Raw genomic sequence first — 19,988 nt, forward strand, 5'->3', positions numbered from 1 at the left:
GGACGTCAGTTAGGCGGAACAGATAAAACAAAATGACCTATGATTCTCAATCTCAAGCAAAATGAGCAATACAAGTTGTTGAGGGATTCACATTTCAGAAATGTCGTCATCTGGATATGTAGTGAGGTACTGGATCTTGGATTATTAAGGAGAGTAACTGCTGAATAAGCTGGCGCTGTGACTTCAGGTGTTCTACACAAAACGTTTTTCAAAGGCTGTTTATTGCAAATATGGATTAATCGCGATGCAAATATCACGGGAAAATATCCTTTGATATTAAAATTACCATTCAACTATGAATAACAAGCTTGCTACAGCTGGGTCAGTTTTAAAGCAGATGTTTCTACGTGAAAAGACAGAGATATAAACTGACGAGTAGCTAAAACAATCAATCATCACTTTAGTTTCATCATGAAAGCCTCTGCAGTTATGACGTGTTTTTCGATGGTTCTCATCTCAGCTGTATTTTGCTACTCTCCAGAGGTAATGTCTTCATTGTTAAAAGTATTTAACTGAAATCTCGCATTCTTCGTTCTATTAATTAATTTGCGGCCTTGTCCTCGTGCAAAAGGGAATAACCATACTATTATCTTTGTTTAGAAGTCATTGTTTAGCTGTAGCGTGTTGTTTGGTGCTTTCAGTTCTCGAGGACAGAACACGATTGTCGTCTATGTTAATAGACAAAGAAACAGTTTTTCTCTCGCTATGATACAAATTCTGATTTTTACATCAGGAGGTTTGACTGACTGTTCAGAACAAAAAATGTTCAAATTACAATTCTGTCTTATTTTGTAGAGAAAGTCAAACTGGCCTACATCCTTTATTCGAAAGAGTGCCGCACTTTTTACCGCATTTTTTGACGTTTTGATGCGATGCATATTCGAGGTTGGCGCTTTTTTAAAAACCCATTGGGTGTTTTTCTTTTATTAGAATATCAAACAGTCGTGCCTTTTTTTGGGTAGCGTGCAGTGTTCTGGCGGAAGCTTTGGAGCGAGTGTTAAAATCGTGATTGGAGAGAGATGCAATTTTTGACACCTTAGCGACATTATTTGAATCCTCGCTCAGAGCGGATGCTGACAGTAATTTTCCAGGCTCACATGCCCCGGGGTCTGTAGGCACGCGGACTACGCGGACTACGCGGACTACGCGGACGACGATCAATGCTTCCAGCACTTTGCAGCGAAAACAACGGCCGAGTGTTCCAAAAATGGTAGCAGAACTGTCCCTAGAGTCACAAGAACATCACGTGCCACACACCTCAGTCTCGGTCTGGCTCGTCTAGTCAGTCTAAACGAGGAGAAGGCGGTGGGGGGACGGGGGGGGGGGGGAGGGGGGTTATGGATAGGGTCAGTGGATAGACAGGACAAAAGACCAGAATGTCATTTTCAATCCTAGGACACTCCTACCTTAATCTCATCTTAGACTTCCTCACTTGTATTTGCATCGAAAATTTTACATTGTAGGGAAACCAGTTTGCAAGTTTGTTTCACATGCAACTGACCAGGGTTAAATAATGGCGGATGAGATTAAAACTATCTTTGGACAATGGACTTATGTTAAGCTTTCTGCCTATTAAATAATGTATTCTTAAATATTATTTACGAAAATTTATCTGAAATTTGCAGTTGGAGAAAAGAATTTGGCAGCCTGCAAGCTGGTTTGAACCTCTAATTAAATGTAAGACTGGCAACAAACATTCCTTGGGGAGTTACGGCTGCTACTGTGGACCAGCATTCGATAAACAATTCAAGAAGACTCCTGTGGATGATTTGGACAGGTGACTACCAAAGTTGTTTTATACCGTGTGCCACTAAATTTTTGCGGGTTCTAATTTTTGAGATTTCTGCGCTTTTTTTCCACGATCTGCCAAAAAAAATTCGCGTTACAAAAAGAAAAATTTCCTCAAAAATTTACTCCACTGGCCAAATTGTACATGCAAACATGACAAGTAGAATTTTATTGCTACCACTTATTTAGAACGTCCCTTCCGTTGAGGTTAAAAAAAACAGAAACGATGAAATAAGAGACGAAACGCACTGAACTAGAAAAATGTTTGACAGGAAAAGATCGTCTGAAGGTACTCGATTGAGGAAAGCATCTACAATTCTACACAAGAGCACGATGTAACTGTGATAGAGTGACACTGATTACTGGATTACTGTGTTTTACGTCTCTACATGTTGTTTTACTTGTCAATTGCGCAATTGCACGTAGTTTAATTAAAAACATACGAAAGTGTTGTAATTTCAATGGTCTCCAATTAAACTCGACTTCCCGAAAATCGCAAACATTAGTAACCTGCGAGGACCAGAAAAGCCAGTCTTTTACAATCGCAAAAATCATCAGTTCACGCAAAAATAATTTTTTTTTTTTGCAGATTCGCAAAAATAAACTCCCGCAAAGATTTAGTGCCTCACGGTACATGAGGATTTTACGTCAAAATATTTTGTTTTGACATACATATAAATCAATGAATAGATTTATCATCAATTTTCTCGAGAGACCCGGAAACTTTTCGGGCCCGCAAAAGCCATTTTTAGTTAATCTGGTGTATATACCTGAAACTTCTTGTATGAAGGGAACTTCCAGTCATATTAAGAATATTGGCATGTTCCCTATTTAATTTTGTTTTACTTTTCAGTTGATGTATTTCGAAGGGCTCAGTACAGTATGGAAAAAAGTATAAAACAATTGACTAGGATTTTAGTGAGTAACACTGTTATGTATCTGTGATGATGAAGTTGTTCTGTTAGTGAAGTGAAAGCTTGATTTGTCCTCTGATTTCAGATGCTGTTTACAACACAAAAAATGCTTGGAGAAATATACAACTGAGGGCGAAGACAGCCTTTGCTCTCCAACACATTTGAGAGATTGTGAATGGAATGCAATAAACTGCATGTATGCTCTTGATATCAATAAGATTTTACATGACGGACGGAACAACCTAAGCTGTTAGTGATGAAAACTCTGTAATTATTAAAGCTTCCAAGCAATAACAGAATACGAAATGTTGACGCTGTTTGAGTGAGGTCCAATTTGGGGGTTTTCGGGGGTTCTAGGTGAAAAGTAACGGGATATTTGGAGGGAAAATCAATGGGTTATGGGAGATTTGGTTCAGATAAAACGAAATATTCACTAGCGGAATCATTAATTTTTGCAATTGTAATTAGCGGGATAAGGAATATTTCGGCCAAAAATTAACGGGATGCGAGATACTCGCCATCTTACTTTGCTTTGGCAGTCTATCTACCTCTGGTCTTCCTTTTATCTGTATGCCATGCTTCCTTTCAACCCTTGCTTAATTTCTGACATTCATGTTTCCTCACAAAGCATCTCGGTAAAGATTTATTTTCTTTTTCTGAGATGTCACACTATGCAGCAGTTGCAGCAGTCATTACTTGTGCTGTCACGCAACTCTTCGCAACGCGACGCTTCGGTGAAGAGAAACGTTACGTGACGACCAAAGTAACGGCCGGAAGACTATCGCACTCATAATCCCTAACACAAAGGTGTTATATATCTTATAAATTGACCGACGATTGGCATAAGAAAAATCAGGGACGTAGCCAGGATTTTTCAAAGGTGTGTGGGGGGGGGGGGGGGATCACACTGTATCAAAGTGAGGGTACTCACCAGATTGTCACGTCATTTTCGCCACCTGTTGTAGGTTGTTTGCTTAAAAAAAGGCTCACAAAAAGGGCGGGGGGGGGGCGTCACGAGCACCTCAGGACCCCCTCTAGCTACGCCCGTGAAAATCTTGTTTTAAAAACGAAATAATATATTTTGCTAGGCCAGGCCCTCCAGGCTCGGGGTGTGTAAAACAAAGAGATGCAAACCAGTGGTTTAATTAGTTTTGGTACAGGAGTCTACATGCGAACTTGAATTTTCTAGAGAGTACAATATTCCCGGAAAGACGAGGGAGAGACGGAAATCTGGGAACAAGTCTCATTCTTAGGCTCCACTCTTCCCAAGTTACATTTCACCAATACCAAAATGGCGCTTGCGAGTGCTTGTACATGAGGTTTTCCACTTATTTGACAATGTGGCTGTTCATTTTAAAATGCACTGACCTATCAGAATTACAGGTACGCTGTATTTCCTTTTAGTAGTGATCTATTTTTGTTATTTGTTTGAAGCAATGCTTAATCTTGCGGCCCGTACATTATTTCGTGATCAAGTCGCATTTTATGGATGTTTGTATTCTAGGAGCATTAACTTATGCTAAAACTGGAGATTAGCCAATATGCCAAAACTGAGACTTATTTGATGTTAGCCTGAAATTTGCTGGAGTTACACTTGATACACAAAAGTCCAAGTCAGAGACATTGTTATCAAGTGCTCTTGGTAGCTACATGTAGACATAAGGTGGTATTTCTTGTATTAATTTGTAGTTTTTGGGGCAGATACATGTACTGTGTGTCACTTTCCTCACTCAGATACAATAAGGGCCTTCACCCATAAAATGGTGAAATGTTGGGGGTGGGGGTGGGGGTGGCTTCCAACCAACATTCTATGACAAAGAACATTAAACAAATGTAGTTGACCATTGTGGAAGGAGGAGAGAAGAATTTGGCTTACATGAGTATGAGTTTGCCTCTCTATTTAGGCACTGAATGTGGTGTAGCTATGTCAAGAGACTTTTTATTGCCTTTCACTAGTACAATGATTTATTGAAGGCTTTTGTGCAAAAAGGGCATACATAGCTTTTTGGGCCGATTTTATCTTTTGCAGGATTGAGCTAATTTTTGGCAGACTGACTTGTTTTGACATGAAAAGCATCGTTGCATAATTGTTTTTGTTGATTTGCACTTCGTTTTTGAGAAATAACCTATGCAAAAAAACTCAGTTTTCCAAGCGGCATCTTTTGGAGCGAATCCTTCGAAGGAGGATTTCGAGGTGACGTGAACTTCAATGGTTACTTTTAGCAGCCTCGACAGCACTTTTTTTTAAAATAGATGTTTTCATTTTTAGTGCAGAGTGCACTATTGGGATGGTTATGGGAGCTGCTTGCCGCTAAGGAACTAAGGTGCTATGGCGCTATGGCCCTATGGTGCTATGGCCTTATGACGCTATGGCGCTAAGGTGTAAACTTTAATGTTTGTTTAATTAATTAATTTCAATTAATTAATTAGTCTAGAGGCAAGGAAGTAGTGGGGGAAGGGTGGGAAAGGTACATGTGTACTCTACGTAAAACATGTTCCATCGCCGTCACTTAGCTTTGAAGATCACAAAGCTATATATTTGTCTCAGGTAACCCCTTGCTCTCCTTGTGGTACCATTCTCCTTAGAACAAAACTAATTTGCCCTAAACGCATGCGTAGATTAGTTAGCGTTTGTGGCTTCTATATTAGGTGAAGGATATATTGCATACGGAATCACACACAAATGTTGAGTGGTTTTCCTTATGGTAGAGCTCAACATGTAAGACACATGCGTTCTAGCATCGTTAGTGTTATACACTATCTTTCCACGCAGTATTTTATATGTCATGTCATGTGACCAAGGACGGCAGCTATTTTTCAGGTAGCGCCAATTGTCCCTTTTTATTGCAAAAGTGAAACGTTACTGTGGCTGCGTAGCTTTTAGAATTACACACAGGTCAGTTCAACAAATATCATCTGCTGTTTTCAATCTACAATAGTGTGCTTGTCAGGGTTCAAATGCATTGCTTCTCCTTAGCAGCTTGTTTATTTCTTGCCTTAATTGTGTCTGTAAGAGAGACCAAAAAGTTCCCAAGTTAGTGGCTTTAATACTCCCCAAATTGTAAATTTGTAACAAAAGAAACCAGGAAAATACTCAAATATTGCTGCAGACACAGTGGCACCTAATGAAAGCGCAAATTAATTTAATCAGTCTTTGAGTAGACTCATTCATATGGGCGAAGTAGCGCTGTTTATCTTAAATACTTTTCCTTGAAATGCTTCTCAGCCATCAATATCGTTGTGTGTTAATTTTGAATTGTCTTATTGTTAACAACAAAGGTGGCAACAGAAAAAGAAAGTGGTATTTTGTGACTATCTGATAATTAAATTAGTTCTTGTTCATCAGTAAAAATTTGCATTTTTAGTAAAACAACATCGTTTCTGTTCTGTTTCTTCATCACTACATCAGATATTTAACTTTCTTTCATTTATCTCCAAAAAACAAGGACATCTTCCGTATGTTTTGGAGAAAACAAGGGTTTCATATTACATGCCTTTGCGAGGAAAACAAAAGTATCAAGTTACAAAGTTGGCGCGAAGAGCTTAATTGCCACGTTTGCTGCTTCAGCGTAGTATTGAATTTAAAATGAACGAAAATCAATGTAAAACACCAGTAGTAATTAATTTGTGCGTGATTTTTGGACCTTGAACGAAAATACAACCTTGAAACATACACACTGCAAAGGGGAAAAGCCGTAGCAGACTACCAAGGTAGACACAAACCGGAAGTGAACCGAGCAGGGGTGAGTACTTATGGGACTACTGTACCAGAGCTATCAATTGTGCTCTGCGCTATCTGAGATTGTCTCACTAGTTGAAAGAAGTAGAGAAATAGACTGGAAAAAAAAAATTGACCCACCTTGTATTGAACCGGTGTCATGACAAAACAAACTCGAATCCAGCCCATTAAGTGCCTTATTTGCTTGCGCTAACAAAGCAACAGAAAGAGAATAGCGTAATTACATTAATAATAAAACTAGCAGCAAATGCCACGCTTTGGTGACTTCATAGTTTAGCAAAATAAAAGCTTTCTTTTGTTTTTCATTCAACAAAAGATCTCCAAAAGATACCCTTGGAAAACTGAGTTTTTTGCATATGTTATTTCTTGAAAACGAAGCACAAATCAACAAAAACAATTACGCAACGATTCATGTCAAAACAAGTCAGTCTGCCAAAAATTAGCTCAATCCTGCAAAGGATAAAAATTGGCCCAAAAAGCTATGTACGCCCTTTTTGCAGGAAAGCCTTCAATTAGTGCAGGCAATCAGTGAATGTGAGGTCGTTATTCCACGATTTCCACTTATTTTCTGAAAAATTCTATTTTTTATTGAGGCACTGTATTGTGGAATCTTGTTTCAGATTATTTAAATGACTCTTGTAGCTTCAGGCAATTTCATAAAAAGGTGAAATCTGATTCCACATTTAGGGAAATCAGATTTACCAGACTATCCGCATAGTCAGTAGTGAAGAAGATGTGCGATTTTGAATTTTGAATTATAATTATTATTATAATTGTAGTTATTGTATAATTATTAAATTATATTTTGTATTGTATTGGTTTTACTTTCATGTCTGATATTTATGTATTTGATATTATTTTATCCACTTTCACATGTAGGTTATGTAGGTACTAATTAGTTACACACGACTCCTCAAGCACGTAATGTTTTTAATCTCATTGTGTTTAAATAAAGAATCTTACTTACTTAATCACTCTACAAGTGATATTTTTGAAATTCTTGCAAAATTTCACAAGCCTTTTGGTGAGTGCAATTTAGAAGAATTTTCATGTATAGCGAGTAGTGTAAATCTTTAATCTCCCAAGCCTTCATATAATTACACATTGATTATGTGACTGAGCAAATTACAAACTCCTGTGCATGTTAATTTACACTGCATTGCAAATCAAATGAAGTGTAGTTTTCGCAGTAATACGATCAATTAATTAATATGCATTATTGGAAAGGTGAAGGCGCTGTGGCTTCATGGTTAGTGTGCTCGACTCTGGATTAAACAGTCCGGGTTTGAACCCTGGCCAGGACATTGTGTTTTGTTCTTGGACAAGACACTTTACTCTTACAGTGCCTCTATCCAACCAGGTGTTCAAATGGGTACCAAATAATTGAATGCTTGGAGTAACCCTGTGATGGCCTAGCATCGCAACTAGGGGGGAGTAGAAATATTCTTAGTCACTTCATGCTACAGAAATTGGGATAAGCTCTGTTCCGATGGGCCACTTGGCTCATGTGCAGACTTTGCCTGTTATTGAAAGGGCGAGTAAAATCTGGCCAGGGCAAGTATGTTTTCTCACATACTTGCCTAGAAAATAGAATGATATGAATCCCTGAAAAAAAAAAGATGCAGTTGGGTATGATTTGAGGCCAAACTGATGATACCAATTGTATAAGATTGCATCATCCCTCAATATAAAAAAACCCACTTATTTCACACAACATTTTAATGCTAGGCTGTGGCAGATATCTCGAGTTTCTCTCTCTTCTTGTATCAGAAAATTATTTTGCTCAGTTACCTGTGACAAGTTTTTTCATATTTTCCAAAAAAATGTGCATGATGTCACCATTTTGGCTTCAATCGTACCCCTCTACTAGACTTCTATTTTCTCTCCAACTTTCAGTGAACTATTTTGTCCTTATATTATGAAACACTATAGATACAGATAAAAGGGAGAAATGAATAGTTTTTTTACGTGACTAGTAACAGTGTGAATTTGAAACATTATGCAGTATTTTACTGTTTTATATTTTGCTCACCCTAACAACTGGTGAAATGTATAGTTATCTGTATTTAGCTCTTATTAACCAAGCAGGAGGTCGGTATGGGAGAATCTTGACTGAGGTTGGGAGTACAGACCGAACGCAGTGAGGTCTGTACACACAACCAAGGTCAAGATTCTCACATACAGATTGACTAAGCTCAGTTAATAAGATGTTAATTATATGGCAAACAAGAAAAAATTACTTCATTTAATGTAACTGGTTTGTAATAGCTGACATTTTGCTTGCGAACGGCGATGAGCTGAACTTAATTCTGCCAAACTCGTCCTCTTTACTTTTTTTCCTGATCAGGCTTCGCACTTCCATAATATGGATATTTTCCGGAACTAATATTTTGGAAGAAAATAGTCAATATTTTTGTATTTAGTTTGCAACTTTTTTACGGCAAAATGTAATTGGTCAAGTGCCGGTCTAGATGGGAAAATCTAGACCGTGGTCAATATCGATTTCAGCCGATCAAATTCATGAATTCGGTAGTTTCCAGTCCTTCTGAGCACAGCCATATAATAAGAATGTTATTTACCTTTGATACATGATTTATGAGAATGTTTACCTGTCTTGTTCTTCAGGTAATCTAACAAAGGATGCAGATAGGCCACTATGTACACCAATAAAGCTTATATACTGATGACTTGCAGTTCAAGAACCCTGTCGCTGTTTACAAGATGTCATATTCCAAGAGTGTTTCTCAGTCACAGTAGCATTTTATTATCTTCACAGCTTGAAAGAAAGCCCAGAAACAGCAGTTGTGTTATTGAATCACGACTAGCGCTTGGGACCACATTGTTGAAAGGGAAAGCTGGAAGCTCTTTTCCATTGATGCAAAAGGCATATTACAAAACTAAAGCAGAAGTCCCAGTGCCTTTTCAAGTTCAACTGAACAAAAAAATTATATCACTTAAAACAGTCCAAGATCAGCTTAGTCTGTATGACTCTGAATCTTTCATGAATGTTGTGAACAGGGTTTCACTCCTTTTCAACATTGCCAGGATTGTGGCAAGAGATAAAAGGCAACTACATTTGTTTAGGAAAATTAAGAGTGAATCACATGCCTTGAGTGGTAGCTATATTCGTCTGCTGGATTCACTTTCTGCAGATATTTCTCGGTGCTCCCCGAGATGCCTTGCAAATATGATGTGGTCCTTAGGCAAAATAGAGGAGAAGAGTCATTGCCTGCTTCAGATTTGTGAAGAAACCATCTTGTCATGTGATTTGATTTCTTTCACACAGCCTGATATCTTTCAGATTGTGAAAGGATGTAGTCTGCTTGGCATTCAAGGGAATAAAATATTTCTAAAACTGGAAGAAGCCATTTTAAATGGAGAGATTGCAATATCTGACTTCAAAGATCGTGATTTGACCTTGGTTGTTATGTCATTTGCCAAAAATGACAGCGGTGGTGAAACCTTGTTTAACCATTTCCAGTCAGAAATTTTAGCCAGAGATCTCACTGCATATGAAAGCCGCCAATTGGCTGGATTTGTTTGGTCATTTGCTAAACGAACATTGAGCTGCTCAAGTGATCTTTTTGATCAGATCGAGAGTGAAGTCCTGCGACGAGGGACAAAGACTGTGCAGAATGTACCTACATTGATGTTGCTTTGGTCATTTGCCAAAATGGGTTTGGGAAGTGAAAGGCTATTCAGTGCATTTGATAGCAACCTTGTTGCAAGAGGATTGCAGGCATTTGCTACCACGGGCGTGGTTCAATTGGTATGGTCTTTTGCAAAGAGAGGACTTAAAGACGCAGGTTTGTATGCTGTGGTGGAGAATGAGGTATTAGCGCGTGGCATGTCAGTGTTCCAAGATTACCAGTTGGTGGTTTTGCTGTGGTCATTTACAAAGGCAGAGAAATTTGACACAGAGTTAGTCAGAAGTATATCACATGAATTTCTGCAACGAGATGTCAAACAGCTCAGAGGCGACCACTTAAGTCAATTGGCTTGGACTCTGGGGCGTGCAGGAATAAAAATCCCTGAGCTCTTTGACTCCATTGGACAAGTCGTTAAGAATTGTCCACCGGACATGACTTCAAGTCAATTGATTGCATTGATAAGAGGATTTGTTGAAGCCAAAGAGGGAAGCAGTGAGCTGTTTGATTACCTCAGACTTGCTTTATTGAAAGACATCAAAGCTTTAAGTGCTGATAACATTTGTGAGGTATTGTGGTGCTTTTCTGAATGCAAATCTCCAAGCAACAGACCAGATGTTTTCAGTACCATAGCAAAGGAAATTCTTTGTCGAGGGATTGCAAGCTTCAACACAGTCCAGCTTGCGAAGATAAAACAATGTTTCCTTGCAGTGAAAGAAGGATCTGACTGTAGTGAGCAACTGCTAGAAATGTTGCAAAATGTTGACATTGACGATAAAGATGCTCAAGAAGAGAATACCAGCTAAGCAAATGTTATGGTATTGTCAATTTATTCAAATTTACTTTTGGTTTATAACAGCAATGACAATAATGATTTATTGCAATGTACTGCATAATGTGCCATGTAAGTTCATTTTGAGGCAGACCAAATTTGAATACAAAAAATATTCTGTTACAATGAATTTGAATGAAAAAGCAAAAAATATGGGAAAACAAAAAAAGTGAAATTTGAGCCTTTTCAGAAACTTGTTCACTATTAGGGAAACAACTTTAATGCTGGGCATGTGTCTGTACAAAAGTTGTGGAAACCTACTGCAGAGACAAAAATGTGTGTGATTGTACTGATTACACCCGCTTTCAGTGTTACATACATATTGACTTTCTTTTGACATGCCATCTCTTGACATGCTATGTGATCTGGCTTAGGTAAAAAATGTAAGCACAACTGACTTCTTTATGGTTGAACTTGACTTTAAGTCATGAACGATGGATTTACTTGACATCAAACTAAGGCTAGGAGTATCAAGAAAACATTCTGTGAGAGATAAATTGACTGTTTTGAATGTTTACATCTTTCAAATATTAACTGAGCAGTAGCTGCCCAATTCTACTGGAAGTCACCATTGAGAGCCAATTAACTAGACTAATCAGTTGAATTATTCCGTAAATCACGAAGCATGCAAAGTCCACAATCTTCTTCGTTCATTTGAGGTCAGTAATTATCATTTAGTAGTCATTTGTTCTGCTAAGAACAAAATGGTCTTTCAGCTGTTTACACAGCACGTTGAAAGATGGCATGTCAAAAGATAGTCGAAAGATGTTGCCTATGGACGTAACACTGAAAGCAGGTGTAAGGCATGATATTTTTAATTGTATAGTTGTTGAAAGAAATGAGGGACACTATTACAGTGATTTTGTGGCATATTTGGTCAAGCAGTGCTAACATTAATCCAGTTACTCTACATTGGTCACTCAACTCGTGACAGACAGGCTTATTTTATTAATTCAAACGGGTTCCCTGAGGTTACCCCTGTTAATTCAGGGTGTTAACTCTCAGGATGACTCTCTTTCTCCCTTTTCTCTAAATGTCTACTGGGCCCTAAATGATTGGTACAGGTCATTTAGGAATTCAAGTGCAGTAGACCTTTTGCTGATACAGCAGCCATTTTGATGTCTATTGATTGGAGGATGCTGAGGGGGCAAATAAGTAGGTATTTGCCCCCTAAGTATCCCATAATAGCTATTTGAAACAATAGAATTAAAAATGGATGTTGTATTGGTAAAATGGTCCATTAAGAATTTACAATGTGAGTGATGTTTGAAAATTTTGACAGTATGATCACTCATTTATTTTGCACCTGGGAAAACTACTGGAAAATCTACATGCCTGTTTTGATTTGCACTGTTGCACAAAATTAAAATTAATGATGAACTTGCCTGCTCTGAGCCAATCACAATGAAGTTATTTTGATCAATTATATAATGAGGACCTTTCTGTACACCTCTATTGATATCTTAATTGAATCATGTGTACTTTGTTTGCCTTTTCATTTTGTATTGTTATCAGCCCCTCTAATTGTAATTATGTATTGGAAGATTTGGCTAATAAAGGTGTTTAAAAACCACTTTTCTTTCCAGTGAAACAGTGCAAAGATCACCGAGTAACACGGTGCGCTGCAAGATATAGCTATACTCTGCCGGCGTCTGCAGAATATATTTTCGAAGAGTTCACAAGGGTATGCAAGGGTTTACAAGGGTGTACAAGGGTTTACAGGGGCTTACAGGGGTATACAAGGGTTTACAGGGGCAAACAAGGGATTTCAGGGGTGTACAAGGGTTCACATGGGCTTTTAGGGGTGTACAAGGGTTTACAGGGGCTTATAGGGGTGTACAAGGGTTTACAGGGGCTTATAGGGGTGTGCAAGGGTTTACAGGGGCTTATAGGGACATGCAAGGGTTTACAGGGGGTTATAGGGGTGTACAAGGGTTTACAGGGGCTTATAGGGGTATACAAGGGTTTACAGGGGTATACAAGAGTGTTCACCTTACCTTACAAGGGTTTCACAATAGTTTACATGGGTGCACATACTAGTTATGCAACACTTTCTCGTTGTATACCATGGAATGTTCCACGAGTCGTTATTTGTATAAAGGCGTGTGCATACCAAGTGACTCATGGGATATTTAATGGTACTATGTTGCGAGGTGTTTCATAACCATTTTATACCATGTCATTGTAAATACCGTGGTCAACACAGTCAATGCAACATACGTGCAGCACACAAATGGAAGGTTGTGTGTAATACCGTCGAATACACAAGGCTTCCCCGTATTCTGAATAGCTGTATTTTCCATGGCATGGCATAGAAGGTTATACTGGGGTTTACAGGGGGTATTCAAGGGTAAGATGGTGACCGTGGAGGCTTAACATGAATTGTACGTCGATATATATATTTTGGATAAATTTGCGTCTCACGAATTTTTTTGGTGTTGCTGTAAACCCTGAGCTCGATTTCCAGCCGTGTTGGACGCGGGCTCACAAAATGCCTGGCAATCAAGCCTATGTAAGCCCTACATAAATCTGCGCCCGAATTACATGCACTAAAAGACACAGACAACTCTATGTTGAGGTCTGAGTGAAGTTAATTTCTACATAAATAGTCTGATTTTAGCATGTTCAGGGCTAAAATGAATTAATTCTTCATACAAATCCTTCGTTGCGTAATGTCTAAGAACAGTGAAACCGAGCTTGGTCGCCTGTGAACGAATTAACTGACCAATTGTGTGACCAGTTGGTACTTTCTATACACGTATAAATCATAAGGCTGTATAGACAGTAAGTAGAGATGTTTATTATTTCAACTCAGCCTCCGTGACCCAGATTGCGTGTACTTTCTCGCCGTGGTTTGTTTATCAGACCACCAATTGTTATTCAGTCACTTAATTTACAAACTGTTGTAATAACTAGGTCAGCAATGCGTACAGAGAGCTAGACAATCATCTATTTTCACCTATGGGACATCTTGATAACATAAGCCAAATTTTTCAAGTTTGTCATCCATAATCTGTTTTAATATTTCTCATCTGCAGGTATCCATTATTATTTTAGATTCGCTACAATTTGGAAGCGATTCTGAACGTCCGAACAACGACACTGCATAAACTATCGCAGCAGAACTCCTTTAAAGTTGTTTTTTGGCTGCGAATACTCAGTGAGCGCAGCCTTGATTTGTTGCTATATTTAAATCCAGAGTTCAAAGATTTGCTCTTGATTTTCGTCTGCCCTTTCGTTAGGATCTCTATCCGCAAGCTCAGACTTTAAAGGAGCAGACAAAGAGAAGCGAGCTTCCTTAAATCGAGGATGTAAAAACCTGTAGTAAATACTCATCATGATTAGGCCAAAGGAGAAGAACAAATAAATGACAATAAATCCTGCCATCTCTACTCTAAGCGGTAAAAGTCTCGTTTCGTTCGTGAACCAGAGAAGCGAAAAAATCAAAATTTCTATGAAAGTCAATATGTAGTATTTCACTGCCCAGCTTATCGTTCGCACACCTTCTAAGCAAAAGAAACAAAACAGATGAATATAAGACATTAAAGCACGTACAAAATGCTGCTGCCATTTGTGCCCTGGAAAGAAATAAACCTCATGACGGCTGAGAAACGCGAGGACTATGAAAAAATGAATCAATAGAGCTAGGAAGAACCAGAGTTTGAATTCTGTTGCGAAGAAAACGAGAGCAAGAATTCGAGAAATAATCATGAAAGCACGCCATAACCACATTGAGAGGTAACCATACCAGCGCAACTGGCCTTTATGACGTTTCGAGTCACGAAGGCAGCTTATATAGTTGACAACCGCTCTGGAATAGGAAATAAACGAAAAGCAGATTGACAGCATGGTCCATAAGTCTTGGATGTTTGTTGCCTGTAATGTATCAACGTAACGGCGTGACACAAGGACATAAAGTTGTAAAACAAGCTGGGGTGCATCTTCAGTTAAGGCTAAGATCATCTGCAGTAATGCTGCATCAAGATTCATGGCTACCAATAACTTGTGATCAACAACGCGGTCGTCTTTCTTCCGTTTTATTCTGTACGATTTGACGAGAATTCTCCAGTTCCTGTAAAAACGAAAAATCAGGGGATTCAGCAAGAAAATTAACAACGAAAACAGTCCAGGTGTACCATTCGTCAAAAGGTCACGCAACGCTTCTTGAAAGAGGCGTTGTGTGACGATAGTTTGAAATAGTTTGGTCCTGTTTTTTCCTCTCCTTTTCGAGTTATTCGCAATTTAACTGCTTATTTTGACTTTTTTCATCTGATTCCAATGCGTTAAGTTCCGTGGGTTCGAGTACAATTACTCTTCGTGCAAAAGTCCACTATTTTCTTTCACGCTGAAAACGTGAAAGGAAGTACGCAGGCTAGAGACAATAGGAAGCTTAAGCAAACGATGACCGCAACGGCAACGAGAACACCACCAAACAAAAGATTTAAAGAGTGGAACAATGGCTCTGCACGTAAGTTATAAATCCTTGTCATTTCTTTGCCGTCCTCTGCACAACAACAACGTGAAATGACTAAGTTCTGCGTATTTTAGAGAACACGAACGACGGGGGCAGCTAATTTTTCGAAGTTAAAATATAAATTCATTTTTTTTTAACCAGGCGTTGTCCTCGGGGCCGTCATTGCTTTTAAAAGCTCTCTAATACGACACAACCATCTCCTTTTCATGTCTCGCTAAGCGGTCACGCATCGCTTCTGAGAAGAAGCGTTGTGTGACGACTGGAGTTTTTGGCAATTCTCAGTCGATTAAAGGGGGCGGGATGTTGTAAAATAGTCTGTTCTTAGTTTTTCCCCTTTTCCCGCTGTACAGATTTATTGCTTATGTTGATTTTACGGAATCATGTGTGTCCGATATTTGTGGTCAACGCGCAATTTTGCGTGACGAGCTATATGGACTGTTATGTTGTACTTGCTCAAACGGAATATTATTATCACGTGCTTTGTAAGTGAAAACAAGTAATGCATGTGCTACTGTTAGTCTTTATAGCAACACTCACCTCTCTACAAGCCCCACTAGAAAAAAATGCGTTATTGCAACAGTTCTCCAGCCACTCTTCGGCCGTCTTCCGACCTGCTCATCATCTTCTTTGTACCAGAAGAAAGAGAAAAGATTTGTGACCACTGACGGCAGCAATACAAACATGACTGTGAAACTCGCCCACCAGTTGCTGCCTGCAGTGTAATGGTCCGCTGCAACCTTCAGGTCAGTGCCAATGTCGGCGAGAAAAGCTCCGATCGCCACAACAGAGAAAAATACGCCGAGCCATGTTGCGTTACCTCGCTTTCTCCACAGTTCGGAGAAATCCTTGTCCATTTTACGTGGCCTCATTTTTAAATTACCCATTACTAAATAAACAGCTTGTTTAAAGCGCTCTCGTGGTGGCAAATGTCTGAGCTTACTCGTATGGCTGGTATATTTTGTGCGTCCTTTGCTTAAGAATTTGATTTCGTCTTCCGGTAACGCTTCTGTCACGGTTTCATTGGTAGTAACTACAATCGGTCGCTCGCTTGGGAGGGTTTGCTGAGTCACAGCGACACTGTAGCCATAATAATGCTTGTAATTGCGTAAGGATAAATTTTTGCTGTTTAGATGTCCATAACCGTTCGTGGCAGGTTTCGTGTTTAATTCCTCGTCGTCTAATTCGAGACAGACTTGTTCCACAGCTTTTACTTCTTCCTTCTTGACGCGAACATAAAACCGTGCTGGATTGACGTAAGTTGTGCTTCCACGGCTTGAAGAGAGAAAGCTTTCCACTGACCAGTTTCGATCTACTCTTCTTCCGTCGACGTTATCTCTAATCGAGTCGGAATCCGCTGAAACAGTTGTTAGAGTTTGTACAACTTTACGAAGTAGAAGAACCTCTTCCTCGGTTAACTCTGCCACTCGGTCACCTTCTGTTGTCGAACCGCTTGTAGAATGAGTCGAAAGTTGTCTTCTCAGAGCTCGTACAGTCTGCTTCTGTTTATCATCTAAATTTAGTCTAGATCGCGATAGTTTTGGATGTTGTTCATCCATTTATGAACACCAATTGCCCACGATTAATTTCGCGAACAAATTGCTTCGCTGGTAAGGAATCGCACGTCACTCGTACACCGGAAGAAATAATTTATGCGTGCACGCATGGCAAGCATCTGAACATCAGTACAGCAAGGAAATGGCAATTTCGTTTTACGGTATTAACTTTCAAGAGTTTAAACCAAATCTTTTCTCGTTCAATATTGAGAAGTTTGTGAGACCCCTTGTTTGTTCTGTACATAAACAGCTTGCAGGGCAATAACATGCTGCTGACCAACTATAGAACTGTGTTTGTTTATCTCGGGAAATGAGTGGTTCGAAATGTAAAAATATTTAAAACCTTAACACAATGTTAATGCGGCAGCGTGTGAATTAATTTTAATGCTATTTACTAGCGTTATAGTTATTGATGAAAAGTGCCAGCCGCACAGAAGTCTGATGAGAGCGGTGTTTTACTTAGAGAAATTTCATTTCATCGGAGGAATTTAAAAACGTCAGCTTTGGACAGAAAAAAAAATTTGAAAACGGAGCATGAACATGAACTCGTTACATGACGTCATTCACATAATAGCAAGTATGAAATAAAAACTTCATATGAATCGTATAAATGTGAGACAGACTACGAGCTGCGAGCTACGATTATTACTTATCATTTGCCTGAATAATTACAAAACAAGCCTAAATGAACGAGTCTGTATTGTCTATTTGCACAGCAGTGCAAATTAAAAATTAGCCATAACTTTGCATGCTTTCAGTCAATCAAGTATTTTTTTTTTCAGTGTACACGTGATAAGGGCAAGAACGGAAAACTGGTGAAGCTGTATTTTTTCCTGAATGCACGGCGCAGGGCTCAGTTAAGGTTGATTTCTATATAATCGCTGCGATCGCCACAATCGCTGCAAAGAGGGTTCCAATTCAGAGTGATCGTTGAGTGACTCTCCAGCGATTGTAGCGATCGTGGTGACGACGATTTGCTGAGGTATCTCGCGATCGGCTGTCGCAATCCCATCCCCGGGAGGAATCCCATATTAAAAGGTCCAGGATGTTCGTTTTCTCGCTTTGGGGTATAAATCAAGGATTCTGGTGTCACTTAAGGTCCGGCAATACGGGCAAAACTTTTCTTCGACTTGTCTCGCAACATTGTTGCATTGCAAGTTGAAACACATTGTTGCGCGTATTACCAGGTTTGTGACTAACTTGTCTCGCAGCAAGATAGGCCAGCGAAGTGAAAAGCACACATTTCAAAAGCAGCGTTGGTTTTGATCGAAGAGAAGAGGGTACACTGAACATGCAGCCAAACTACAGCTTTCTGTTCGTACTAAAAGTCGAACACATTTCGTGAAGACATGTCTGCAAGGTTTGCCATTAACACTGACTTCAAACTTCAAATACACAACTTATCCGCTGCGGTCCACAGTAAACTGTCTCAACACTCAAAAGTCCGAAATATTGCACAACACTCGAAAGAAAGCACGAAAATGGAGATGACTTTATTAGCCTCTGAAGAATTTTTGGGGGGGGCGCGGCGGGGGGGGGGGGAAGGAGGCAAATTGGTGTCCACAGGAAGATACATACAGGAAAACTCGATTTTCCTCCATTACCCGATTAGAACTGCGTTCTGTCGAACGCAATGATGGAGTCTAAATAGGTCATTTCCGAGTTACCTTGCGCCTCTGTCTGTTTCAAAACGAATCTTCGTGCAAAACCTTTGATATGAGTTTAATTTGTATAAAGGCGGAACATATTTCCTTATGAATGGTTTCTCACGAAGACTCGTTTTGACACAGAGGCAAAATTCAACCCGGAAATGGCCTGTTCAGTTAGATTCCATCTACTAGCGCGAGTTCCTTTCCTGAAGAGCAACTGGTAATCAAGCTTATTCCGTTTTAAGTGGTATCTTTTAGGGGTCAAATAAAGCTCGAGTCATGCTCAGATTGATCTCCTCGTGATCCGGTCTTGCTGAGAACTGAATAATAGGCTCCTGTAAACTGCAAATATCTTACTGATTGTTACAGATTACATGTAATGTCTCAGTGGCAGTCAATATGACTTATACTCTAATCACCCTGAAACGATTATAAAATATTTTGTAACTAATCTTAATAAACACAAACACAGCATCAGGGGTGGGCATCTCGTTTATTGATGCAGGATACAGCGAGCGTTACATCATCATAAAGAAAACACAGCAGTGAATAAACAGAAAATTAAAAAGCAAAGTTGAAAGAGATGCCTTCGAGTGGCTCTTGCATAACTTACAAATTCTTAAATAGCCTACTAACCCCTTAGGGATTCACGCCTAAAATACTTCTACAGTTAACACGAACCATACATAGTGAACATACTCCAGTGTAATTAGCGAAACGTTACAAAATATATTTATACTCTAATCACCCTGAAACGATTATAAAATATTTTGTAACTAATCTTAATAAACACAAACACAGCATCAGGGGCGGGCATCTCGTTTATTGATGCCCGCTTTCGAAAATAAAGAAAGAGAACAAAGGAATCTAAGTGTGCAAACTTCTAGACACTGAAAGTAAAGATTCTAACCTATCGTAATATAGCTGTGGCTAGTCGTCCTTGGCTCGATCAGTCTTCTATCTGCCGTGTGTAGATTGCTGATGCCTGCTCCTTAGCGGCCCATGTTCTTAAGCTATGTAGATCAGTTAAACAAGTGTATAAGATATCCTAGTTCCGCAAACGCATGCCAAGTCTAGAACTTTATTTTAATACAAATTTTTTGAGAGCAAAATATGCTACATCTCTGAAGAAAATAAATTCATAAAATTAAAACTAAAAATTTCATATAATAAACATCTGTTTTGCTCTTACATATATAAATCTTGACAAATGCATCGCAAAAACTAACGTTACAGCAACGAAGGCTAGCTAACTCGTTGCCGCGGAGAAAAGCCCACTAGGCAGTCACGCAAATTGCGGCTAAGCGAAGATTAGCAGGATTAGCCTTGGCGCCCGCAAACCTATTATATATCCTCAAGATCATCTCGGGAGTAACAGCGCCCCCCTTTTTA

At 39.2% G+C, this 19,988-nt stretch overlaps 3 protein-coding genes across 4 annotated transcripts; 2 read left to right on the forward strand and 1 right to left on the reverse strand.

The window, feature by feature from the left end:
- The first annotated feature begins 411 nt into the window (after positions 1–411).
- On the forward strand, positions 412–3,381 carry LOC145485061 (acidic phospholipase A2 E-like). Its single transcript, XM_081463714.1, has 3 exons — positions 412–483; positions 1,626–1,777; positions 2,788–3,381. Exons 1-3 carry the CDS (start codon positions 412–414, stop codon positions 2,954–2,956), a joined length of 393 nt encoding a protein of 130 aa, XP_081319840.1. The 3' UTR covers positions 2,957–3,381.
- A 330-nt stretch (positions 3,382–3,711) lies between these two features.
- Positions 3,712–12,493, forward strand: LOC145484959 (uncharacterized). 2 transcript variants are annotated; one of them, XM_081463584.1, is made up of 2 exons: positions 3,712–5,050; positions 5,083–12,493. In XM_081463584.1, exon 2 carries the CDS (start codon positions 9,098–9,100, stop codon positions 10,892–10,894), a length of 1,797 nt encoding a protein of 598 aa, XP_081319710.1. In that variant the 5' UTR covers positions 3,712–5,050; positions 5,083–9,097; the 3' UTR covers positions 10,895–12,493. The 2 variants fall into 2 exon arrangements, with proteins under 2 accessions (XP_081319710.1, XP_081319711.1); XM_081463585.1 differs by having other exon boundaries at positions 3,712–4,085; positions 9,067–12,493.
- An 86-nt stretch (positions 12,494–12,579) lies between these two features.
- Positions 12,580–17,095, reverse strand: LOC145484955 (XK-related protein 8-like). The gene is made up of 2 exons (XM_081463575.1): positions 15,932–17,095; positions 12,580–14,992 (listed from the first exon to the last, which is right to left on the reverse strand). Exons 1-2 carry the CDS (start codon positions 16,948–16,950, stop codon positions 14,110–14,112), a joined length of 1,902 nt encoding a protein of 633 aa, XP_081319701.1. The 5' UTR covers positions 16,951–17,095; the 3' UTR covers positions 12,580–14,109.
- Positions 17,096–19,988: the final 2,893 nt, after the last annotated feature.

The sequence above is a fragment of the Orbicella franksi genome, chromosome 4 (assembly GCF_964199315.1).
Source record: "Orbicella franksi chromosome 4, jaOrbFran1.1, whole genome shotgun sequence".
Classification (NCBI taxonomy): Eukaryota; Metazoa; Cnidaria; class Anthozoa; order Scleractinia; family Merulinidae; genus Orbicella; species Orbicella franksi.